The sequence below is a fragment of the Pelophylax lessonae genome (genome assembly GCF_965119305.1).
Source record: "Pelophylax lessonae genome assembly, chromosome: 6".
Lineage (NCBI taxonomy): Eukaryota > Metazoa > Chordata > Amphibia > Anura > Ranidae > Pelophylax > Pelophylax lessonae.
Window position 1 is genome coordinate 190,642,956 of NC_138773.1, and position 27,318 is coordinate 190,670,273.

Below are 27,318 nucleotides of genomic sequence, written 5' to 3' on the forward strand. Positions count from 1 at the left end.
TTGATGACTTCAGGACAATTGCAATTTTTCCTGTATTTAGCACTGCCAGTTCATTGAGGGCTCATTCACACTGTGTTGCGTTAATACTTGTTGTGTCAGGCCTTAACACGCGTTGCGGACATTAAAGCAGAGATCCACTCAAAAGTGGAACTTCCGCTTATCTCCTCCCCCCTCCGGTGCCAAATTTTGCACCTTTTGGGGGGGATGGGGGAGCGGGTAACTGTTTTTGACAGGCACCCTTCCTCACTTTTGTCGGACCTCGCCTCGGCGAGGTACGTCAGAAGTTCGGCCCCCTCTTCTTCCCTCCTCCTTCCTTTGCTTCTAGACCAGTAAGAGAGTGCAGCGTGCTTCATGAATAGGGACCCGGCAGTGAAGTCGCAAGGCTTCACTGCCTGGTTTCCTTACCGGCCATGGCGTTGGCAGCATCCGACAGGTGATGGAAACATCGGCTGCGGTGCCGACATCGCTGGACTCCAGGACAGGTAAGTGTCCTAATATTAAAAGTCAGCAGCTACAGTACGTGCAGCTGCTGACTTTTCATTTTGGAGGGGGGGAGACCACTTTAAAGCAGTAGTAAACACGCTGTCACCGCTGACAGGTCTTCCATCTTCACCCGGTCTTCCTTTCGGGTTCACGACCTCCGGGCTACATGAGTGCCCGGGGGTGCGATGATGTCACTACCGTACATGTGAGTGGGAGTCACAGTTTACGCACGGGCCGTAACATGACATTTAGTGCTCTTAATTGAGACAAGTACACATTATAAAGGGATATGCTTTGTTCATATTTAATGTCTGAGGTTTACAACCACTTTAATGTGCATAGCAATTACTGTAGCACACTACCTGGAAAATGTAAATGGACCCTGAATGATTTTGTTTTTCAGGAATTGCTGGATAACCTAATACCAGAATTTTATTACCCCGTTTTCTTATTTTAAATTTGTGGTTATATCATGTGAATGTCCAACATTCCATATATCATTATTATATATGCAAAATAACCCCTTCTAAAACATAAATAACAATGAAGAACTGCAGCCAAGTTTGAAGTGAAGATAGATAAAGACGTCTGCTAGGTTGCTATTGTTGTCTCTGTTTAGTTGGGCAGGTTTCCTCTCGTTTCCTCTCTAGGTCCCTCACCCTTTTTCTTTTAAAAACATTCAGGAAGTGAGAGAAATCTCTTCAACAAGGACACAAATTTAAATCTAACAAAGGATTTAGCCCTTCCACTTTAGCCCTGAACAATGAGCAATTTCTGCCTCTCAGAAAAGTTCCCACTGACACCATTGATCCATTTAGCTATATGTATGGGGGTAATTCTTCCCAATAACCACAAGTGTGAGGGGTATTCTTCCCACTGACCATCACAGTAACGTATCTTGAGTTGTAGATATAGTCATTTTTAGCAGGGGTTCCCTGAGACCAGAAAGTTATTTCAAGGGTTCCTTTGTGTTGAAAAGGTTGAGAAAGGCTGACTTAGACTATCATAATTTACACTACACTTAGTGCATATTGTTTGCATAATATTACCATATTAATATTAAAGTAATGAAGAAATAAGGCCAAATTACCTTGCTGTTAGGTTAAGGTCATGGATTTGCAGAAAAGCAACATATATGGGCCTAGAATGAGGAGATTCTGGAGACGTCAGTGGGAAATTACCTAGTTTTCCATAATTTTTCTAGTCTTTCCTGTGTAAATTTGCATGGAAAAAATATTCAATTTTTTAATATTGTTTTTTTTGTATATGAAACTGTGCAAATACAAGTTCTTTGATTATAGGGATAGGGGGTGGGGCACAATAAAAACGGCTTATAAATGTGCATATTTGGAATCTGACTAGTCTTGGTGGACTAAAGGGCTAGGTTATAAAGAGACAGTTCTCTTATGTTAGCAGTTTCTGCTATAGTTCAGTTTAAGTGCCAATATATCAACGTATCTTTTGTAAATTGTCGCCCTGAGATTGTATACTGGTAGTATTCATGGGGGTAAGGTATACTGGTAGTGTTCATGGGGTTAAGGTATACTGGTAGTGTTCATGGGGGTAAGGTTGCAAAAACCAAAACATGTCATGAACAGGCAATGAGATTATACAGCACAGTCCACAGAGAGCCTGAGATCAGTTTAATTTCCCTAATGTTATTTAAGCACCATGACACTGCTTCTTTAAAGGGGCAAGCCCAAATTCTGTATTTTGCATACATTTATTCAATATTTTTTAAAAATACCAAGTTAAAGCATATTCACAGGACATAACCAGCAACGGGCAGCTTTCAGATACAAAAAGCAGCTCGTGGGGACATTTTGTAGCAGTTATTCAGGGTAAAACTATGAAAAAAGAAATCACAAACAATACAGAAAGTTTTAGCGTTAGTGAAATGTATTTTGCAGTAAAGCATTGAGGAAAAAATATATCATTGCACATTTCAACCAAGTACATGAAAAGCCAGATATTCAAAGGTAATCCACTCTGCTTAACAAGTGTTCACTCTTGCACAGATAGGCTAAAATATCACTTTTATAAGCTCTTTTCTTGTTATAATCACATATTTTATATATATATTTATATAATCTTTTAATTCTATTTTTTTTTAACATACGCCTTAAAGCCTTAGACGTGTCCCCTGTTTCTTCTTCCTCCAAGTGTCATCAGCTAAGAATGGTTGTCCGATACGCAAATAAGCTTGGTGAAAGTAAACATTTTACATAAAACCCCCTCAGTTTATCAGTCAGTCCATCATGCTGTGGCTCTGTCTCCTCCAGTAGCTGAAAAGATCAAAGCCCCATGAATCAAGGGCTAAAATCTGTCCAAGCTTTGGAGTAAACTGATTCACAGTTTATGGGGGTTTGGAATTGTGAATGGAAACTTCCTGTGAGACAGCCATTTTTCAATATGACTTGCAGTGCTTTTACCTAAAAGTGCAAAGTCTTTTGCTACTAAAATAAAAAGGCAGGATATAAGCAATTCTCGGTGTATTTGTCCTTGAACAAGCGCTTCTTTAACACATCAACATACAGACTAGACACAGCATAAAAATCAAAATTTGCGTGCACAAGACACTGCTGCAGTTAATCCTGTCTGACAGTTTTTGCAGAATTTTTAGAGACCACAACGGTCAGCATTTTCTTCTCCATCGTTTTAACAAAAAAAAAAAAGAGGCGTTCCACTTTCCGTGGTCTATTTCTTTGTTTTTTTTCTTTTTACATATACATGAAACATGAGCAGACTTGGGACTCACAAAACAATATGTAGAAGGTGCAGAACTACCTTAAAAATAAAACAAACATACAGAAAAATGTAAAAAAAAAAAACAAAAAAAACAAGGAAGCATAAACCGTATTTTGTGTGTTTACTCTGCATAGCTGAATTCTATGTAACTCCCATGGTCGTGGAAGGGCAAGACATGAACCTCTACTGGATTACTGGCCCTGCCATAACCATGAGTGTTATTGCAAGTCCTGTACAAAGATTTGATGATAGAAATATGATTTTCCACGTCTTCTGCTCACTAGATGATAAAAAAAATCAGGTTTTGGAGGCAGTCAAAAAACTTGAAAATAATAATAAAAATATTAATAATAAAAAAGAGATGATTGGATCATTTACAAGCAGCTCATCCTGGCATCTTTAGAAAGGGCAGCAGTGGCGGTGCCCCCATCTATTAGGTAAACAGCTGTGCTTGACTTTGAGTGGCTGAAGGTGTCATCGGCCCCATTATTGTTGACCTCACAGTCCTGACGCTCAGTGGGGATGGCCCATGTAGAGGGGCGCCATCGTTTCAGGGAGTACGGTGTCTTTACTCTCTTCTTTATCTTCTCGCCTGAGCCAGCCCGACTGTCTGATAGCGTATCACCTAAATAACAAAATAAGTTTTCAGTAGATGGTGATTTATCCTGGCACAATACCTTACAGGGATAAAATTTCAAAGCATTATTTTCACCTAATGTAAAAAACATAAATAGGATAACATAGGAACAGGGACCACAGAGGTTACAATTGTAACAAGGGCCCAGGGCCATGGGCACTGGAATTCTGTTTTCTTACAAAGTTTACTGACTGCAATATTCTAGAGGTGCTTGAAGTTCCTATTTTATATTATCCTTCTCTCCTATCTGCTTAAATCATGTACAAATGAGAAGAGAAAGTTACATAGTGGCACTGGTAGTAAAGAGCTCTGGGGAAGTGTATTTGAGTTCGGAGATCTACTAATTTTAATACCAGGGCCAGATTTTTCAATAGACCACACAGGCTATTGCCTAGAGTGCCAGAGACAGCACATGGCCACCCAAGCCACATTAAGTTCATGCTGGCTTCTGATACTTATAGGCTTACAGAGCCTGTCAGGCAAACCCTCACCCTCCTGCATACTAATTGAAACAAATGCCAAATTAAAGCAGGTAGATAAAAACATGTTGCTGGTTGATTCACCTCAACAGCGATCCCCAACCTTTTTGGCACCAGGGACCAGTTTAGTTATTTTTCCATGGACCGGGGGGAGGGGGGGGTATTCAAGGAATCGGTCCGCAGTGTCCTCTCAGTTTCCCTTCATATCACAGATCCTTCTTTGCATTAGAGCACCCCTTTACAGTGCAGTCCCCTTTAAATGACTATAACTGGGTCTGCACTGTAAGAAGGCACTATGATGAAAAGTGGACTGCACTGTAAAGGGGCACTGTGATATAAAGGGAACTGCGCTGCAAAGGGGCACTGTGTTATATAGAGAACTGCTCTGCAAAGGGGCACTGCAATAATTATGATAAGATGTGATGATTATGATATCACTGTGTACTTGACATTACAGTGCCCGGCCGGTTGCTGATGTCATCCTATCAGCAGAGCGGGGGGGGGGGGAGCTGCAGATCTGTTCAGAGGGTGGGAGCTGCCCAAATGATCATGTTAACAATCGGGTGATTACCCGCTTGTTAACATGAAAAGACTCCCACTCTCTGTGTGATCAGTGCCCATGAGGAAGATGCAGGAGAGAACACACAGGTTAAGTGGCTCGGCCGCACAACAGGAGGTGAGCAGCGACCTTGGCCTCTGATAGACCTGCCTGGACCATGGTCGCTGCTTACCTTTAGCCGTGTGGCCTGGTCATCAACTAGTCACGGACCGGTCCGCGACACAGGGGTTGAGGACCCTTGCATTACAATGGTATTGACACATTTCTAGTTATGACACTACAGTATTGATTGTGCCTCTGTAGACACATTGTGTTGCTATTAATCCATTCACTGCAGACATATTCCTGGTTCTGTTGATGCGGTACTGATTGTGCTTCTGTGGACATGTTTCTGGTTGTGTTATTGTGGTACCATTTGTGTCTCTGTGAACACATTCCTTGTTGTGTCACTATGGTACTGACTGTGTTTCTGCAGACACATCAAGGCTGTGTCAGTAGGATACAGATTGTGCCTTTGTAGAGATACAGTATACCTTGTTGTATCAGTATGGTACTGCTTGTTTCTCTGTGGACAGGGCCGGCGCTACCAGTAAGGCGACTAAGGCAGCTGCCTAGGGCGCAGCTTAACAGGGGGCGCCGCCATTCTGCACCCCGAATCAGTAGTGGACCGGCCGGTGTGGCACTCCTCATGCTGTGCCGCCTGAGCGCTACAGCAAGCGAGCCCCAGGCAGCACACACCACTTGTCTAGAGCGCACATTAGAATAGTCGGGGCGCCAGAAGTGCCCTCCATAGAATCCTGGGGATCCAGCTCGGCGCTCACTGCCCTCCGGTCTCCGCCCCTCCAGCTGATTTCTGCTTGAAGAAGATCAGGAGCCGATCTCCAATCACACTCAGGGAGCTGGGCTTGTGCCTCTCCAGACGCCCCCCCCCCTCTGCTCCGTGTTCAACTTCTGGCAGAAGCAGATTGCTGGACACCGGACAGTCTCCCATCCCCCATCACATGCCGAGGACAGCATGCAAGGTGAGATGATGTGTGTCCCGTCCTCTCCCACCCCTCACACAGACAACACAGTACACTCCCCCACCCGGACACTGGCCTCACTCTTCATACATGGGGGGCTGCATTGTATGATATTGGGGGGGGGGGCTGTATTGTATGATATGGAGGGGGCTGCCTGCATTGTATCATGGGGGGGGGGGCTGTATTGTATGATATAGAGGGGGCTGCCTGCATTGTATCATGGAGGGGGGGGGCTGTATTGTATGATATGGAGGGGGCTGCCTGCATTGTATCATGGGGGGGGCTGTATTGTATGATATGGAGGGGGCTGCCTGCATTGTATCATGGAGGGGGGGGGGCTGTATTGTATGATATGGAGGGGGCTGCCTGCATTGTATCATGGGGGGGGGCTGTATTGTATGATATAGAGGGGGCTGCCTGCATTGTATCATGGAGGGGGGGGGCTGTATTGTATGATATGGAGGGGGCTGCCTGCATTGTATCATGGGGGGGGGCTGTATTGTATGATATAGAGGGGGCTGCCTGCATTGTATCATGGAGGGGGGGGGCTGTATTGTATGATATGGAGGGGGCTGCCTGCATTGTATCATGGGGGGGGGGGCTGTATTGTATGATATAGAGGGGGCTGCCTGCATTGTATCATGGAGGGGGGGGCTGTATTGTATGATATGGAGGGGGCTGCCTGCATTGTATCATGGGGGGGGGGGGGCTGTATTGTATGATATGGAGGGGGCTGCCTGCATTGTATCATGGGGGGGGGCTGTATTGTATGATATAAAGGGGGCTGCCTGCATTGTATCATGGAGGGGGGGGGCTGTATTGTATGATATGGAGGGGGCTGCCTGCATTGTATCATGGGGGGGGGGGCTGTATTGTATGATATAGAGGGGGCTGCCTGCATTGTATCATGGGGGGGCTGTATTGTATGATATGGAGGGGCTGCCTGCATTGTATCATGGGGGGGGGGGCTGTATTGTATGATATAGAGGGGGCTGCCTGCATTGTATCATGGGGGGGCTGTATTGTATGATATGGAGGGGGCTGCCTGCATTGTATCATGGGGGGGGGGCTGTATTGTATGATATAGAGGGGGCTGCCTGCATTGTATCATGGGGGGGGGGCTGTATTGTATGATATGGAGGGGGCTGCCTGCATTGTATCATGGGGGGGGGCTGTATTGTATGATATGGAGGGGGCTGCCTGCATTGTATCATGGGGGGGGGGGCTGTATTGTATGATATGGAGGGGGCTGCCTGCATTGTGTCATGGGGGGGGGCTGTATTGTATGATATGGAGGGGGCTGCCTGCATTGTATCATGGGGGGGGCTGTATTGTATGATATGGAGGGGGCTGCCTGCATTGTATCATGGGGGGGCTGCATTGTATCATATGGAGGGGGCTGCATTGTATCATATGGAGGGGGCTGCATTGTATCATATGGAGGGGGCTGCATTGTATCATATGGAGGGGGCTGCATTGTATCATAGCAGCCCCCTCTATATCATACAATACAGCCCCCCCCCATGATACAATGCAGCCCCCTCCATATGATACAATGCAGCCCCTTCCATATCATACAATACAGCCCCCTCCATATGATACAATGCAGCCCCTTCCATATCATACAATGCAGCCCCCTCCATATCATACAATGCAGCCCCCTCCATATCATACAATGCAGCCCCTTCCATATATCATATGGAGGGGGCTGCATTGTATCATATTGAAGGGGCTGCATTGTATCATGGGGGGGCTGTATTGTATGATATGGAGGGGCTGTATTGTATGATATGGGGAGGTTGTTTTGTGTAGGCTGTATTGTGTGATATGGGAGGTGTGCTGTATTATATGGGGGGGGGGGCTGTATTGTGTGATATGGGGGGGCTGTGTATAATGGACAGTGTCCCCGTCTACCCAAATGCTGACCTCGTCTGACTGATGGTGATCTGTGATTGGCTGTCTCCATGACCTTATTCACATGGATGGCGGTGAAGCTGCATTATTACCAACCACCAACCGGGAGGAGAAGCTGAGGTTGGTGGGGACTGTACACAGGTCACAGCAGAAATTACCCCCCATCAGTGTTCCTTTAAACTGCTTCCCACCTCACTACATCAACCACTGCGCTCACACTTGCGTAATGCAGAGATCTTCTGGCTCTTGGCTGATGTAGTGAAGGTAGGTCATATGGGGGGGGGGGGGGCGGCAATTTTTATTTTGCCTAGGGCGGCAAAAATCCTTGCACCGGCCCTGTCTGTGGACACAATTCTATTTGTGTAGGTATGTACTAATTATGTCTCTTTGGATAAGTTTGTGTTTATTTGTCCTGTTAAAGTTTAGCAATTTTATTTTTTAAAAAGTCAAAAAAATAAAAAGCTTTTTATATAATTATTCCTTCATGTTTATGTGGAACATTGCATGTGTCATGTGTGTGCATGTGTTCGGCTGGAGCAATGTCCAGAGTAGTTGTTGGAAAGAATGGGCACAGGCATCTGGACTAGGGTTTAAAAAAGTATAAATCCAGCCCTGATCTGGGCCATGGAATATTTTGCTTTACTCACATTGTATAAAATAGATAGAAGCCATTATTTTAAAAAGATTCCACATATAAAGAATGTCTGGTGATACAAATTCTTCAAAAGGTTTTACCCCCCAGCTCTAAAATTTAATCTAACCCCAAATAATTTTCCGAACTCTTCCTTTTCCCCTGACACTTAACCTAAAGATGAAATATAGCCCTTAACACTTCACCTAATCCTTAAAAGTTAAATTTGCTTTAAACTTAACCTTGAAATTAAAGCATATTAACCCAGAGAGCAAGGTAGTTGTCATTTCTGTTTTACCTTTAAAAATGCTAGCTGTCTGGCTAGTATTCTGACCCTTGGACCCCAGTACTTTCTCAGGCAGGGACCTGGAACAAGTATCCTAATCAAGAAAGTCATAGTAAAGTCAGAAGTCCTTTTCTGGATACTTGTTTTGGATTAGTGATTAAAAGTATTGAAACGGGAGCAGCTTGGTAGCCAAGCAACTAGCATTTGAAAAATGAGATGTAAGCAATGGAAGCTTCTACATTTTTATTGAGTAATGTGTTCTTTAAACTTAATGGAACTCTTAACTCTAATCTTAACCTTGAAGTTCACCATAAGCCCCTAACTCTAATAGAAATCCAACCTTAACTCCTAAGAATCCAGGCTTACCTTATCAGCAGCAGATGCTACTAGTCCCCTTTCGAACACTACCGGAGTCCAACACCAATAGAAAACTATTTAAAAATTACAGGAACCACACTAATCTCTTTTTTTTTTTGCTAAAAGTTAAAAGTTTGACAACCTTGCAGCATACTGCACCATAATTAACAAAAATATTACTTTTACTATTTTACTATTGTTTTCCACTATCTGCTTATGTTTCTTCAGGGTTATCACAGAAGCAATCTTTAGCTCTCAACCCCAAACACTAAAAATGTGGATCTCTATATGAGACGTGTTGTAATTTTCTAGTTGTAAATGTGAAACACTACATTGTTACTGTTACTATTATTTGCATTTAAATGCTTGTATTGTGAGCTTATATGTACTGTATTCAAAGCAACATGAGCCGATGGACACCAAAGTCCCAATATAATAATACTTGTGTAGCACAGAAATAATTTTTGTACTGTGGTGAAAAAAAGAGCGATCTGCTTTCGAGACAATTTAACTTGAAATACATTCAAATAATGGTGGCATTTTGGTACCTATACCTAGGCTACCAGTTTGGATGAAATATAGCTAACTGGCTCCTTATTGCGTGGAATATGACTTTATTTACCAAATTAACTGACTAGTGATTTGTACAGCATATTAAAACTGATGGTTCAGATCTCAACAGTACATTCATAATTAACTGCATACAACACAGCAGATTAGAAGTAACATTATCACACAAATACAATGTTACTCAGTTAATACTGTAACTTAGATGGCATAGATGTGATATATCAGAGAATTTAGGCTTACATTGTGTGCTGCAGTTATCCATAATACTGGAGGTGGATAAGTCCAGGGAGTTGGGTCTCTGTGCTCTCCTTGTCTGACGCTGTCTATGTTCTACAGAAGGAACCTGTGCTCCTGGGTCTTGCTGTACACACTGGCTGCTGTTGTTATTGTTATTTGAGTTCACCCTGCTGGTCTCCTGTGGCCGATCTCTCCTTTCCACTAGTCGGTCTAGTACAGACTCATCCTGTCCAGCCTGTTGTTCTCTCCTCAGCAGTGGCTCATTCTCATCTGGACTAGAGTTGATGTTCAGACGGCTGTCCTCACCTCTGAATTGGTTTTGTAGCATATCCTGTGCCCTTTGGGTCACTGAGTTGGTACTGGGACCTAAGACTGTATTTAAATGCTGGCTTGAAGGCCCCTGAGAGTTCACATAACCTGTCCTACCTGTAGCTGTGGATACTGTCACCACATGAGGTTCTGCAGCACTCACTGTGTTCATTTTGGCCACTCCTGTCTCGACATGCTTCAAGTTAGATTTGTGCTTGCTGCCAAATTTAAGCCTAGACTCTTTGCCAGAGGATTTAGTATTTAGTTGAAGGGTGGTTGGTCTTTTGGGAAGGTTTTGTTGCTTAGGAAGAGGATAGTGTTGTGCAGGGTGTATGTCTTGTACCAAGCAAGCTTGGCCATTTCCCACTTGGGTAAAATCCTGCTGCCCTGTGGATTCCACTGCCAGCTTAATTAGTGGATAAAATAAATTGGAACTGGTGCTGCCCAGTGGGTCAGATCCACTGAACTGTTTCAGGGAATGTTCCATAAGGTTCTCATCTGAGCTTTCCTTCAGGTTCTTATCAACTTCTTTTGGATCCAGCTTATTGGTCTCCAAGTCTTCCTCTGTAAGCTGCAGACAAACAGGAGTGGGCCCAGTAGGCTGTATGCCATGCATAGTTTCATCTGAGTACTGGACCTCCGATATTGTGGTCATACCAGTGCTTGGTGTGAGTCCTGTAGTGTTGGTAGTGGTAGTGTTGGTTGACAAGCTGGTTACACTGGTCTCCGGGCTAGGGAGACGTGCCTGAGCCTGCTGCCGCTCATAGTTAATAGAGTTCCGATTCTTCTCACTGGTAGTAAGGGGAGTGCTGGACATGGAGTTCTCAGATGAGATGTTCTTTACTATACTGTCAGGGTTGTGCACAGAGTCTTCAATATAAGATGATGATGAATAATCAGGGTATGGGCCAATTTTTGCGACCCGTCGACTTTGTGACAGATTGCTTTAGGGACAAAAGAAAACAAAAATTAATACAATTTTAATCAACAATAATGTAAGTTTAACCATTCTACACAGAAACAAAAAACAGTTATCAGGTTCTCCATCTACATAGTTATTGTATCTATCTATAGCTGTTTCTGTAAACATTTATTTAAACCTTCTGAGCCGGTTCAAATTGCCGCGACTTGTCAGCCTGACAAGTCGCGCTCCCTCGCGGTCCATTGACCGCTACAGGACCCGTTCTAATAGGAGCGACACAAGTCGCTCCAACTTAGAAAAAGGGTCCTGTACTACTTCGGGGCGACCTCGGAGCGACTTGCATAGACTTCCATTATGTGAAGTCCCTGCAATTCGCTCCGAAGTCATGGTGCATTGTTATGCACAAGTCGCCTCCGAAGTATTAAGGAGTCGTGTTGCCCCAGTGTGAACCGACTCCACTGTCAACATGTTGTGATAGAATCCACATAAATTCAGCAAAACACAATCGAAAAATCATTCTTAGGGACTTTTCAACCACAGTAATAGATGGCACTGATCTTTCTCAGACCAGCTCTCATTGCAGTGCACATACCGCTCATTCTGCACAGCTGTAGAAGTTGGATTGATGGTTGGGCTTACTGACTTATTCCTCTCCCAGATCATCATTAACTCAGCCATTCTCTCCTCTGCACATTGTGCTGTAAGCCTGGCTTCTGCATCCTGATCCCAGCAATCATCAATTGTTTCTTTAAGTGATCTTACAGCCTGTGGAGAAAATTAATCATTTATTATAGTATCTAAAGGAAACTAGGGCTAAAACTTCTTTGTGCATTTAGAAAGCTCTATAGTTTATTTTATACAACAGTAAACATTGACCCAAGTACTTAATATTTCATGTTCTTTCTATGTTACATTGTCTCATTATTGAATGGATTCTTTGTGGAGTTGTATGCAGAATCCACTTAAGGGTGTCGCTTTATTACCTTACCATCGAGTGGAAATACCGTTGGAATAGGGATTGTTCACATGTGCGGCACCCACTGGCGCCCCCTGAAAAGGCAATTGACAGGTGGTAAGGAGGCGATATGTCACTTCCTTGTGCCTTATTTAACAAAAAATGCTGTACTCTGTGGCTGAAATGCTATACCACCATGCTGCATTGTACACACTTGCGTGACGGTTGAAACGCGGCCCCATAGAATAGCACAGGTTGTGTTTGGTGGCAGTAATACTAACTGATAGTGACACGCTGTTTACTTTTTCATGTGATAAACCTGCCTGGTATTACCACCCCTTGGCTGCACATGTGAACAAGCCCCAAGGCTATGTTTACATTTGTGGTTGGGAGGAAAGCTTTAAACATGCAGAACAGCTGTGTTTTTCCCACTGTTCCCAAATGCTCTTCCCTAAGCTGCAAAGGCCATGGACGAGGGTGAATGCATGTACGTTGCATCGCAGCATGGCAGAAAGAATCCCCCTGCTTGCAGCATCTTTGGAGAATGTTTGGGGAGCTAAAAAAAAACGAACTAAAAATGCTTCTCCCCATTAAAATGAATAGGAACTGCCTCAAAAACACTGCAAAAGCGCCACATTCTATATGAATGACTGCTTTGTTGGAAAAGGTCAAAAATAGCATGCAATAGCACGCATGCAGAAATCCACCACAATTAAACATCAATGAGCTATAGTCTATCATAAAGATATTAGTCAATGCAATATTCATGACTTGCTTTTCAATTTGACCCAGACTAGAGTAACAAAAAGCTGGGCAGCTGACAACAGCAAACTATCAGTTTATAAAGTTTTGTAAAGTCGGTTCAGCAGGAACAGGCCGAGATTCGAACCTTCTATTGGCAGGCTGACTGTATCCAATTTGATTGTTGTACAACTTGGGTACAACCAGCATGTCTGATTTTACATGCGGTTATTGCCAGTGGCTATAGTCCTTATCAATAATCACTGTGTTCTCCTGGCAGGGACGGCTTCCCCTCATGCTCACAACTGCTCCACCGGAGGGATTCCCCCATCAACACTGACTGTGGTGATGGGGGAATCAAGTGATTTTCTTTCCTACCTGTGGCTGCAGGCAAAAAAATCTTATTGCCTATGGTCTGCTTAACTCAGTGGCTACCATGAATAGGAATCCTGTTTTCCTTTTCACCTTGTTGTAAACTTTATTAATAATTCATTATTAAAGAGGTTGTAAACCCATAGATTTTTTTTTTGTTTCGCAACCTGAAAGAGAAAGACATAATGAGCTAGTATGCTATCTGATTGGCCGAAGCCGCGGTGATGTCACTCCCGCGCACGCGCGCGGGAGCCGACGGTCACGGCACGGGACTCTGAAGGAACGGCACCAGCGGCCATTCCTTCAGAGCGCATGCGCCAGTGACGTCACTGGCTGCATGTAAGGTAAATATCTCCTAAACGGTGCATGTTTAGGAGATATTTACAGTACCTATAGGTAAGCCTTATCATAGGCTTACCTATAGGTAAAAGTGTCAGAGGAGGGTTTACTTCCTCTTTAAGATCAGGCTGACCAGACCATAGCAGATTTATCCTTCATACCATAAGCACAATGGGTTGGAAGATAGCTGCTTATCCTTGTACAAATCACTGGAGAAGTAGCATTTTACCTTGCCTAACCCTGTAGGTTAGAAAAACTATAACAAAAAGCTAAAAACGACATAGTAGGTAGATTGAAGAACTTTTGCATTTTCCTGTTAAAAAGCATGGATCTTGGTAAAAAGCATAAAAAGGCCCACCATTTCCAGTTGTGAAATATTATGGTGACACGGCTGTCAACATCGTTAATATATATTCATGTGCTAAATAAGCATTCACGTAAGAAAAAGCTATTCACATATCAGAACTCACCAGGCTGTTCTCTTTCCATGCCTCTGGAAATTTAGGCCTCTGCTTCTCTCTTGACACCAATACTTGCATATCCTCAAATGTAGGGTGATTGCCAGCTTCAGTCTGAAATGCCATTTCATACTCTGGTACAGATTCCCCTGCACATAGAATAGTAAGTTGGTCAATACCACAGAACACTAAAACAAGTATGAGTAATAGCACAAGGTACAGTCTAAAATTACATAAACAACCCATACAAATACTTGTATTTCAGAGGAACACCACTTATTCTGTGCCTGGTGTTATGGCCTTTTTCAACAACTCGGAAGATCCTCAAGCATGCAAAAATGTGGTGCATCCACACAAAGGTATTTTTCCATATTAAACGCTCTTTCACTTTTTTGCAAAAGGATGGCAGTAGAAAACAGTCAAGCTCCCGTTTCACATAGCAATGTTTCGGCAATGTCTAGCTCTTTATCAAGCTAGGAGCAAAATACTTTTGCAATAAAGTGAAATAACTTTTAATATGGACAAAAATCTTTGTGCAGATGTACTACATTTTTGCATATACAAATAACATGTAAGATAATTTGCATCATTTATGATGCTAATCATTTATGGCATAATTACAGGGGGTACAGAGGGTTTCACTGGCCATGCATGAGCTAAGGGCCTGCAGTATAAACCATCTCAAATATCCTATCTGTGCCTCTAGTAGCTAAATAAAACAAATATAAAACAACACCTGTTTTTAAAAGGTAAAATAAATTCATTCTATAAATACTTTATTTATTTACACATATATTATGGTCAGAATTCAAAAAAAGCTTATAAATATATGTTCTTTTTTTCAAAATAAAAATTACATGAATATACTTTATTTCCATTTTCATTTGGCAGGTGGTGGAGCAATGAGCCCTTTTTATTATATTTACCAGTCTATTCTTAGCTGCTCTGTTTTTTAAAAAAAAAAAAGTCTACTCCCAATAGTTTAAGCGGACATTTACACAAACACCTGGGTCAAGGGAGTGACTCCTCCCCTACTCCCCACCTGCTTTTTCAATCCTATGTAACAAATGCATCCTGTATTAAATGTTTATTTGTAAAAAAACAAAGTTTAAAAAAAACATAATAAAAGCATGAATAATTATCAGTTCAAAAACATATAAAACGAAATAAACTGAATAAAATGAACCCAAAATGAATATAAAATACAGCAAATCAAGATTTGATGTGAACTGGCAAAAAAAGATTTTATGGTTGACTTTTCTAAAGATTGTGTTCCTGAGAACTTTATTACACTAATAAACATGAATATCATGGGGGGAGTGGCCGGATGAGAGAGGGTAGACACGCTGCTGAGAACTCTGGCTCCCTTGCCTGCTGATCCTGCCTAGCCCTGCATCAAGGTGAGCCATCCTGCTCAGTAAACATCTGCCACCAGGCCGGGGTGATCTCCCCATCCCATCTATGCCACCCGAGGGCTGCTCCAGCACAAAAGAGCCGCCTCCCAAGCATCGGAGCTTCCACGGCCGGGACACATGAGGCAGCCATCTTGCCCCAGTCTCCAGGAGTCGAGCAGACAACGGCAGTCTAGAAAGACCTACAGCTGCTGATATGGCTGCAGTTCCTCCTCAGGAGACCTCCACCGCAATAGAGGCCAGCAAAACCACGCTGATAGGCCCGGATTGACACTTTTGCGCTAGAAAGTGGCCTCACCTGGCAAGATCTTGATTAAATTAGAGGCTACCTCTCCTCAGTATCTCAGAGGTAGAGGACAATGTTATTGCCACCACGCATAATGTTACAGAACTGCAGCGCACTGTAAAGATCCTTGTAGCCAGATCTGAGGATGCAGTGAACAGGCTCTGCCGCAATAATGTGAGGGTGGTGGGGCTCCCTGAGGGATCTGAGGGTGCATCCTCCACCAGCTTCGCAGAATCCTTCTTCAAGAAAGTCAACCTGACAAAGGTATCAGCAGCATATATATAGTGGAGAGTCCCAACAGGCCTCAGACCACAGGGATCTCCACCTAGACCGTTCCTAGTCCATCTCCTTAACTACAGGAATCGGGACCTCATCCTAGCAGAAGCCAGGAAACATCCTCAGCTCAGGTATGAAAACACCACCCTACATTTCTTTCCTGACCTCTCTTCTAAAGTAACAGAAGCATCGGCGTTCCTTTGTTGATGTCAGACAGCAGCTTTGCGAGAAGGGGCTTACTTATGGCATGCTCTATCCTAGAAAACTATGCATAGAACATCTTGGATCGGTCAAATTCTTTGAATCACCATCTGCTACTTCGGAATGGCTGGATACACTGGCATAATCATCCTTGGAGATACCTATAGTTTTCCTTTTGTTCTGGGTACAGGCCTCGCCGCCTGTTCTCCCAGGTTACATAGGAGAAGAGCTGGCAAAGACAGGGTATGTGCAGTTGCACATGGGAATATGTTTGGTTTTATATGTAGTTCAACCATGTACTTGGTGCTGACCAATGATAATTTTTCTGCTCCTATTATGACCCTTTTGCCCCTTTACATGTCACTCCGCTTTTCATGTACTATATTTATGGAATCTTTAGACTTTGAAGCCTTTAAGGTATTGTCATGGAATGTTCGCAGCCTAAATTCCAAATTTAACAGGGCTCTACTCTTCCAATATTTGAAATCGCACAAGCCCCACCTTTTATTACTCCAAGAAACACGTTATAGGCAGCAAAATTACTAGCTTTGAAAAAACCCTGGATCTATATCATGCAACGTACTCCACTTTTGCTAGGGGAGTCTCTAATTTGATCAACAAAAGTCTTACTTGTGTGGTGGAATCCATCTCTACTGACCCCCAGGGGAAATTCGTTATTGTGGTATTTACATTATGGACTTGCAGATATTTATAGTCGTTAATGTTTATATCCCTCCTCCCTTCTCTCGGACAATATTACATGCTGTCTAAGAGAAGATTGCCCCCCCCATTCTCCAGCTAAAATATTAATAATGGGTGATTTCAATGCCATATTGTCTCCGGAATTAGACAGGCCCATCCAACCAAAGCAGTTTAATGGAGACCTTTGTGCGTGGGCACAGGCGGTGTTTACAGAGGTCTGGAGGTGGAAGTACCCTCTTTCAAAGCCCACTCCTGCCTCACATAAAATCACCTCTTGTGTAGATTTTGCCTTTGTGAACCCAAGCCTAATATCTGATGTGGTGACTGCATTGTATTTGCTGAGTGGCTTGTCTGATCACAGCCCCCTGGAGGTAGTTTTCCATACCCCTACCTCACGCAATGCCCCTTTGTGGCGACTGGCTCCTCATTGGGTCTCTTATCCTGAATTGATCGAATTAGCATTATTGGCACAACATGAACATCCTAACACCACTATGTCTGAAATTAGAGACTCGGTCTCCACTCGCGAATACATTTTGGAAGCTTTTTGTAAATAATACCATGACTTCTATACCTCCAAGCTTCCATCAGATTTCTGCCCGCATTCTCTGACCTCTACTTTAGACCAGGTGGCCTTGGGATGGCTATCAGATATGGAGCGGTCAACCTTGGTAATCCCATTTACGGCAGATGAAAGGGCCAAAGCCATTAGCTCCTTTCCATCGGGTAAGGTACCAGGCCCAGATGGTCTCCCCATGGATTTTGCCCTCTTTGTATTCCCACTGTCTTGCTGAGGGCAAGTTGCCTGATTCTATGTGCCATGCTTATATTGTATTGATTTATAAATCTCCTAAAAATCCAAGTCTGTGCGCTTCGTACAGACCCATTGCGTTAATAAAAAATGATGTCAAAATCCTAACTAAACTCATTACTCTACAGTTGCAGAAATTGCTTCCTACAGTAATTGACCCAGACTAAACTGGTTTTATGAGAAACAAATCTTCAGGCATAAATCTCTGCAGATTATTCACAAACATACATGCTCCACATGCCAACCAGGGCTCCAGGGTGGTGGCCTCTCTGGACATAGAAAGGGCCTTCGACACAGTCGAGTGGCCTTTTCTGTGGGAGGTTCTCAGGAGGATGGGTTTACCTTTACGTTTTATAGAAGGGCTTAAGATATTGTATAAAAATCCAACTGCCTCGGTTAGACTGAGTGGTGGCCTTTCACTTCCTATTTCTCTACATAGAAGTATACATCAGGGTTACCTGCTTTCCACCGCTCTATTTGCAATTGCAGTCGAGCCCGTGGCAGAGGCAATTCGTACATCTCCACACATTCAGGGCTTACGTGTAGGCTGGTTGGAGGAGAGAGTAGCCCTGTACGCTGATGACCTACTGTTGTTCCTAAATGATGCTGGACCCTCCTTACAAGGAGCATTACAAGTGTTAAACACCTATTCCACCCTCACAGGACTAAAAGTTAACTGGACCAAGTCCTTACTATTCCCCATTGACACTGAGGCCCAGGCTTCTGCTCCTTCAAATCTCCCGCTTCAGTGGGTAGACCATTTTAAATATCTTGGAGTTTGGCTTTCTCGTCAGTCCTCGGAGTATATCTCCCTGAATCTAACCCCTGTTTTACAGGATATTAGGTGTCAATTGAAGGCGTGGGAATCGCTGCCACTTTCCCTGTTGGGTCGGGTCAATTTTCTAAAAATGAAAGCCCTACCTAAACTTGCCTATCTTTTCCGCCACTCTCATCTTGGATTCCTAAATCTTTTTTTACCCACCTGAATCAAATCTTTCCTACCTTGTGGGGCCCTCACCCTCCAAGATACAAATTGTCCACACTTATAAGACCTTCCTCTCACGGGGGAATGGCTCTCCCAGACTCCCATAAATATTATATGGCCACCGAGTTGGTTCCTGCTGCCTGGTGGCTCTCCCCGGACCAAACAAACCCATCTACTATGCTGGAGGTGGCCATTGTTGGACCCTAGAGGCCTTACAGTCTCTTATATTTGTGGTCTCCAGGCTCTGTATCCCCTAACTCCATCTATGTGTACAACTATAAGAGCATGGAGGTTCGGATTGTCTTTTGAAAAAAACCCTGTCATTGTAGTGTCACTCAATGCACCCCTCTGGAAGAACCCCTCCCTACCTCATTTCTTTATGCTACCGGAGGCGGTTGTGTGGTCTAAAAACAAAATTAAATGTATCTCTCAGATAGTGGATCAGGGCTTGTTACGGTTTTTAGCCCGCCTGTCTAAAGATTTTAATGTTACTCCTACATACAGTTTTAACTACAGGCAGCTCTTACACGCCTTCCATAGCCAATTTCCACAGACCTCTCTGAGGATAGTGGAGTCAGAGCTTGAGCAACTGCACAGAACTGACTGTATTAAAAAACCAACATCGTACATTTATGCCCATCTGGTGTTGGTTGCCTTACCTCCACTAGACAAACTGAGGGACAAATGGTTAAAGGATGCACCACACTTAGACACTGAAGATTGGGATGACATTTGGGATATACCATTTAAATAATTAGTCTCTTTACATGACAGATTAATCCAGTTTAAAATAGTACATAGAGCCTATTTTACCCCCTCTAGACTGCATATGACGAATCCCTCTCACTCTTTGGAGTGTTGGAGGTGTGGCGACCCTCGTGGTGATTATTTCCACATCTTCTGGTCCTGCTCTCACATTACAGGTTTTTGGGCAGAAGTGCTAACCAGCATTAATACTTACACATCGATACAGGTCCCGAGAGCCATTGAAACCTGCATATTAGGCCCTGTTGACAATCTCCTTCATACAAAGGCACAAAAAAAACCTTCAAATTAGTGACTGTAAACGTCTACCCTGCGCTTAATTAAATGTCTCACACCTCAATTATTCCTGCTGTTGCTCATCAATCAATATCTCAGAAAATTTGCAAAAGAACACCACAGCGCATGGAAATAATTCAAGACCTTCAAAGTGTGACAAATGTTACCACAATAAAATATTAATTGAAATTAATAGACATTGGACCATGTGACCATATAAAATATGATGAAATAAATGCGCATTATCCAAGCAAAAAGTTTAAAGAAGTGGCAATAATAATCCTTATATAAGCAAGTGTCCAGTGAAAATTTGTGAAAAATATTCACAAAAAAGGAATGGGAAAAAAAAAGTCAATTGGAAAAAAATATATATAAAGATCCGTGAGAATGCCCACTGGGAGGGGCAAAACGCGTTGACGTGGATTTCGGTCTTTTCAGAATTACATCACTTCCTTGGTTTGGAATGCAAGCGGAAGTGCGGTGGAACGTACGCAGCTGTTTCCGTAATAGTACAGCCTTATCGGCCATTAGGAGCTGAATTTTCTACATGCGATTTATCTATCAATACATTTTAAGTGCAATTCTTTCTGTTTAATGCAATTAAACTTTAAAACCTACTGCACTATTTAGCTATTCTTTGGCTTCCACCCTGGAGCATTGAACGCTAGGAAGTACTGAAGAACCTGCACTCACTAGACTTACCAGCCAAGCCTGTCAGACATTGTCTGTTAAGTGAATCTCACCTTGGGGGGCGTGAAACACACTCACTTTGCAAATAAGGCACCTGGATATTTTGAATTAAGGAGCACCTTCCACAAACTTTCACTGCACCCTTGCTTATTATTTTTTCTCCATTAATTTTTTGTGATTATTTTTCACGCATTTTTACTAGACACTTGATTATATAAGGATTTTTATTAGTATCACTTGTTTGTTTGTTTGAACTTTTTTCTTGGATAATACAGATTTATTTAATCTTATTTTATATGGTCACATGGTCCAATTTCTATTAATTTCAATTTTTACTAGAAAAAAACCCTTGTCAGCCTCCTTCTTTTCTATGCAAGGAAAGCTATCACCTTGCATTGGAAGAAACGGGCTCCACCTTCCATTTCTTTCTGGAAATGCCTGATCAATAACAACCTCCCATTATATAAAGTTACTTATGCAAATAGGGGATGTCCTGCTAAATATGACAAAGTGTGGTCTAAATGGTTGGCAGACCCTGCTAAGGCTTCCTAGACCTTAAATAAGACAGGCCTAGAGATGCCTACCAAAACTTTTTTGTCTGTTTTGTGCTATGTGCAGGAAACTGGGTCAGCTTTGATTTATTTAGATTTGAGTTTTGGCACCTGGAGGTGCAGGTTACACAGTCACATCCTTACCAATCTAATGTTGCCCTACCTTACAGCCAGGGGCATAACTACAGGGGTTGCAATTGCAACCGGGCCCCATGCTCCAGGGGGCCTAGGCGGCTCCCCTGTACACCTGGATAGGAGGGGCGGTGGGGGCAGCATGTAGAGAAATCACTGTCCTCCTTTTTCCTTCTGTAGCTGCAGGAGGAAAATGGAGGAGATTGGTTCCTCTGTATGCTGCCTCTGCCACTCCCCTTATCCAGTTCACTAGTGTTCTGCTGTCTCTGGGCCCCTGCGTGCTCCCTGCCCCCCCCCCCACTGTGCTCCCTTCCCTCTCCTGCAGGCTGCTGCAGGGAATGTATTACGTTAGAGAACCAGGAAGGTGTCTGTAAATATGTAATTTACCAGCTCCTTCCTTTTCTGAATGGACAGAGTCATAGTCAGTGACATTGTAAAAAGTAAAATCAAATTATAAAAATTAATACAATTAAAATACCAAAAAATAAAAACTACTGACACCAGTGGGTGAACTTCCAGGATCGCAAAGGTCACATTTGCAATTGGGCCCTGGCATTCCACCACCGCGGGGAGGCCCCAATATGGCAGGAAAGGGGCCCACTGCAGAATTTGTGAAAGGGTTCCGCTGCAGGACCATAATAAAGGCCCCACAACGAGAGTAAAGGGCCCCAGGATCAGTGGGAAGAGCCCCAGGCTTGAAGGGAAGGGCCTAGGCCAGGGGTCCAGGGGGCCCTTCATAGTTTCTTGCACCGGGGCCCTGAAGATTCTAGTTATGCCTCTGCTTACAGCACTTGTACCATGTGATTTGATTGTATGTCTCCTGCGTGGACAACACAAGTTTATCCACTGTTTTGCTTTAGGATGTGTTGTCGTACTTGTTTTGTTCATAAAAATCTTTAAAAAACAGATTTGAAAAAAAAAACGTGAATGAATATGTTTGAATAAGTTTGACATCAGTAGTATGTAAACTTCTGGAGGGGATGATAAGGGACTATATTGTAGAGTTTGCTAAGGACAACAACATCATCAGCAGTAATCAGCACGGGTTTACAAATGGGCGTTCTTGTCAAACCAATCTCCTTACATTCTACGAGGAGGTGAGCTGTGAGCTAGATAGGGGGAGACCAGTGGATGTGGTGTACTTGGATTTCGCTAAGGCGTTTGATACAGTTCCCCACAAGCGCTTAATTTATAAAATAAGGTCTGCAGGTATCGATAGCAGGGTTTGCTCTTGGATACGGAACTGGCTAAAAAGGCGGGTCCAAAGGGTAGTAATAAACAGCGCATACTCAGACTGGTCTGAGGTGGTAAGCGGGGTCCCCCAAGGCTCAGTCCTGGGACCAACCTTGTTCAATTTATTCATAAACAACATTGAGGTCGGGATCAGTAGTTCGATATCAGTTTTTGCAGATGACACAAAATTGGGCAGGGCAATAACTTCACAACATGAAGCAGATATCCTGCAGAATGACCTGGACAAAATAACAGAGTGGGCAACGACATGGCAAATGAGGTTTAACGTGGAGAAGTGTAAGGTTTTGCACTTGGGGACTAAAAACATAAAATCACAATACACGTTAGGAGGGGAGCCCTTGGGGGAATCAAAAATGGAGAAGGATCTGGGAGTATTGGTTGATGATAGATTAGGAAACAGCATGCAATGTCAAGCAGCAGCTTCCAAAGCCAACAGAATATTAGCATGCATAAAGAAAGGGATGCATTCCAGAGATAAGACTATAATCCTTCCACTTTATAAAACTCTGGTCCGACCGCATCTGGAGTATTCCGTCCAGTTCTGGTCGCCAGTCCTCAGGAGGGATGTGTTGGAGCTGGAGAGAGTCCAGAGAAGGGCAACTAAACTAATTAGGGGATTGGAGGACCTTGACTATGAAGAGCGTCTACAATCGCTCGATTTATTCTCCCTGGAGAAGAGACGTCTGAGGGGGGACATGATAGCAATTTATAAATATCTTAATGGGGATCCCAGCTTAGAAAAAAAGCTGTTCATTCGAAGGGATTGCATGAGGACTAGAGGGCATACAATGCGATTAGAGGAGAAGCGTTTTAACCTCAGGCAACGCGGGGGGTTCTTTACTGTTAGGGCAACAAGATTGTGGAATTCTCTACCACAAGAGGTGGTTTCTGCGGGTAGTATGGTGGCTTTCAGAAGACTCTTAGACTTACATCTCAAGGATCAGAACATTCAGGGGTATGGGAGATGATTACAGCCACACATGCCTACACAGGTTGAACTGGATGGACTATTGTCTTTATTCAACCTCACCTACTATGTAACTATATGTAACTATGAATATCATCCCCTTGGTATTTCACAGGTTAAGCTCTACAAAGAAAATTGAATACAACTGCATTGTAAAATGTATGGAAAAACAAAAGCAAGACAAAATAGCAGCGAGGTAACCGCCCTAATAAACATACATTCTCAGATCAGTAATTGGGGAGGGGATTTACTGTTTATATCAATAAAGAGTGGTGATTTACTTATGTAGCATGCAGTGCATTGCAGTACTGTACAAGCAGCATAGTGTAGATTACAGTACGAAGTTCATAACACATAATGCAGTAGACTGCAGCATTATGTCAATGTGCTCTACAGTAGACTGCAGATACAAGTCTGTAAGTTTCAGTACTATAGAATACATATTTAGTGAATAACACAGGACAATCCAAGACATTTTAGTGATAAAAAGTAGCACAGTAGACTACGGCTAAAAATAAATAAAATGTAAAATAACAGGTATTAGGGTATTGATGCATATCATACCATCTAATACCATTGTAATTATGTGTACATAGTGCTCAGTATGAAATGCAGGAGAATGCAGTACTGAATCAATAACACTAAGGGGACGATTTACTAAAACTGGAGCGTGCAAAATCTGGTGCAGCTCTACAGGTCCTTCTCAAAAAATTAGCATATTGTGATAAAGTTCATTATTTTCTGTACTGATAAACATTAGACTTTCATATATTTTAGATTCATTACACACAACTGAAGTAGTGCAAGCCTTTTATTGTTTTAATATTGATGATTTTGGCATACAGCTCATGAAAACCCAAAATTCCTATCTCAAAAAATTAGCATATCATGAAAAGGTTCTCTAAACAAGCTATTAACCTAATCATCTGAATCAACTTATTAACTCTAAACACCTGCAAAAGATTCCTGAGGCTTTTAAAAACTCCCAGCCTGGTTCATTACTCAAAACCGCAATCATGGGTAAGACTGCCGACCTGACTGCTGTCCAGAAGGCCATCATTGACACCCTCAAGCAAGAGGGTAAGACACAGAAAGACATTTCTGAACGAATAGGCTGTTCCCAGAGTGCTGTATCAAGGCACCTCAGTGGGAAGTCTGTGGGAAGGAAAAAGTGTGGCAGAAAACGCTGCACAACGAGAAGAGGTGACCGGACCCTGAGGAAGATTGTGGAGAAGGACCGATTCCAGACCTTGGGGGACCTGCGGAAGCAGTGGACTGAGTCTGGAGTAGAAACATCTAGAGCCACCGTGTACAGGCGTGTGCAGGAAATGGGCTACAGGTGCCGCATTCCCCAGGTCAAGTCACTTTTGAACCAGAAACAGCGGCAGAAGCACCTGAGCTGGGCTACAGAGAAGCAGCACTGGACTGTTGCTCAGTGGTCCAAAGTACTTTTTTCGGATGAAAGCAAATTTTGCGTGTCATTCGGAAATCAAGGTGCCAGAGTCTGGAGGAAGACAGGGGAGAGGGAAATGCCAAAATGCCTGAAGTCCAGTGTCAAGTACCCACAGTCAGTGATGGTCTGGGGTGCCATGTCAGTTGCTGGTGTTGGTCCACTGTGTTTTATCAAGGGCAGGGTCAATGCAGCTAGCTATCAGGAGATTTTGGAGCACTTCATGCTTCCATCTGCTGAAAAGCTTTATGGAGATGAAGATTTCATTTTTCACGACCTGGCACCTGCTCACAGTGCCAAAACCACTAGTAAATGGTTTACTGACAATGGTATTACTGTGCTCAATTGGCCTGCCAACTCTCCTGACCTGAACCCCATAGAGAATCTGTGGGATGTTGTGAAGAGAAAGTTGAGAGACGCAAGACCCAACACTCTGGATGAGCTCAAGGCCGCTATCGAAGCATCCTGGGCCTCCATAACACCTCAGCAGTGCCACAGGCTGATTGCCTCCATGCCACGCCGCATTGAAGCAGTCATTTCTGCAAAAGGATTCCCGACCAAGTATTGAGTGCATAACTGAACATAATTATTTGAAGGTTGACTTTTTTTGGATTGAAAACACTTTTCTTTTATTGGTCGGATGAAATATGCAAATTTTTTGAGATAGGAATTTTGGGTTTTCATGAGCTGTATGCCAAAATCATCAATATTAAAACAATAAAAGGCTTGCACTACTTCAGTTGTGTGTAATGAATCTAAAATATATGAAAGTCTAATGTTTATCAGTACATTACAGAAAATAATGAACTTTATCACAATATGCTAATTTTTTGAGAAGGACCTGTACATAGAAGCCAATCAGTTTACAGGTATTATTGTCAAAGCTTAACTGAACAAGCTGAAGTTAGAAGCTGATTGGATATAATGCAGGTTTTACACTCTCCAGTTATAGTAAATCACACCCTAATAGTGTATTGCCAAATATACTACTGCCTATGGAAGATTTGCTCGCCTGGCAACAGCACTAAAATGCAGTAAGCTACTGTGGATTTCTTCAAATATGCATTAAGCTAAAATTATATATATTTATTGCCAGCACAAAGTGTCAAAATCTTTGTAAAGGGACCCCATGACCCAGTTATACCTACCTTGCCAGTGTTCCCTTATTTCAGCACTAAAATCCCTAGGGTCAACTGGTTCCAATGCTAAGGGGATGTGTGACCACACTCTTGTGGGGATGTGAAATTATGTGGGCCTAGCAATTGGTCTAACTAGACCTGAGCTCTATCACATGGTATAAAGTCACACATGTCACACAAGGCAAAATCTGGTGCAGTTGTGCGTAGAAACCAATCAGCTTCCATTTTTTTTTGTCAAAGCTTAATTGAACAAGCTGAAGTTAGAAGCTAATTGGTTTATATGCAGAGCTGCACCGGATTCTGCACTCTCCAGTTTTAGTAAATCAACCCCATAATGTACATACAGTATATATACCTAATTAGTATATTTGGTTTGACAAAAGGGGATCCACCTCCAAAATGCTATGCCTTGGTTACCACACCCTAGAGCAGTGATGGTGAACCTTGACACCCCAGATGTTTTGGAACTACATTTCCCATGAGGCTCAAGTGCATGGGCATCATGGGAAATGTAGGTCTAAAACATCTGGGGTGCAAAGATTCACCATCACTGGCCTAGAGGAAGTGGCCGAGGGGTACACTAGCTTATGGGCTCAGATGACAGCAGCTGAGGGAGGAGCAAGTACATCTAGCAGAGCCACTGGCCCTTGCTTCAGCTACCCCTTCATAGCAGCGAGGCTGTGTATAAGGTTTCTCTTGTGCCTAATAAATAGTAACACAATTTACTGTTTTTACTTGGGAAAAAATGAATTTGATAATGCGTTAGCTCAAAAATGCACCAGTACATTTTCTGCAGTAATCCAAACGCATCCAGGGAAAAAAAGCAGGCATATATGGGGAAAGCCTACAAACATCCCCCCTGAGCACAAAACCTTGGGATTCTAGTACTGCAGTGCCAAAGGACCCACTCCTTTACCAACATGTAACCATCTGTAACCATCTGTAAAACTCGCCCATGTCTGTAATACTCGCCCATGTCTGTACACCGCCACAGGAGATGATGGTGTTATTCAAATCTCTAATATTATTGTTGATAATACAAATATTCTATGTATCACATTTATATTTATTATGGAATTCATAAAATGTGAGAGGATTTTAAGTATCTGACTCAAATAATGTGTAGGAATGGTTAGTGCGTTACTTTTAGACCCATCATGGAAAGGGTCTTTGTAGCAGGATTAGAAGGGAAACAGATGTGGTGGTTGCTTTTTTAATATGCAAAACTACTGCTAAAGTACTGTGTGATTAAAATATAATCTTCAGTATTACAGTATAAAGTCAATAACAGTAATCCTGCAGATTGTAGAGCTGGAAGATTACCAAATAAATATATATGCCTCAAAGACAGAAATTACAAAGAAAATGCAGTAATGGGCTAATGACATCAAATCCAGCAGAG

The 27,318-nt window shown here is 42.9% G+C and overlaps 1 protein-coding gene and 1 long non-coding RNA gene across 3 annotated transcripts in view; one reads left to right on the forward strand and one right to left on the reverse strand.

The window, feature by feature from the left end:
• Positions 1-1,896: 1,896 nt before the first annotated feature.
• LOC309557973 lies at positions 1,897-2,951 on the forward strand. The gene is made up of 2 exons (XR_014225398.1): positions 1,897-1,967; positions 2,024-2,951. It is a non-coding gene; the product is annotated as an uncharacterized lncRNA (long non-coding RNA).
• Positions 2,952-2,978: 27 nt separating this feature from the next.
• Positions 2,979-27,318, reverse strand: part of BMPR2 (bone morphogenetic protein receptor type 2) — a 300,991-nt gene continuing 276,651 nt past the window's right edge. For both annotated transcript variants that reach the window (XM_082260862.1, XM_082260861.1), the window contains exons 10-13: positions 14,032-14,168; positions 11,747-11,919; positions 9,927-11,176; positions 2,979-3,856 (exon numbers count right to left, since the gene is read on the reverse strand). In XM_082260862.1, the coding sequence (XP_082116988.1) occupies positions 3,606-3,856; positions 9,927-11,176; positions 11,747-11,919; positions 14,032-14,168 (1,811 nt within the window). In that variant the 3' untranslated portion in view covers positions 2,979-3,605. The remainder of the gene's footprint in view (positions 3,857-9,926; positions 11,177-11,746; positions 11,920-14,031; positions 14,169-27,318) is intronic.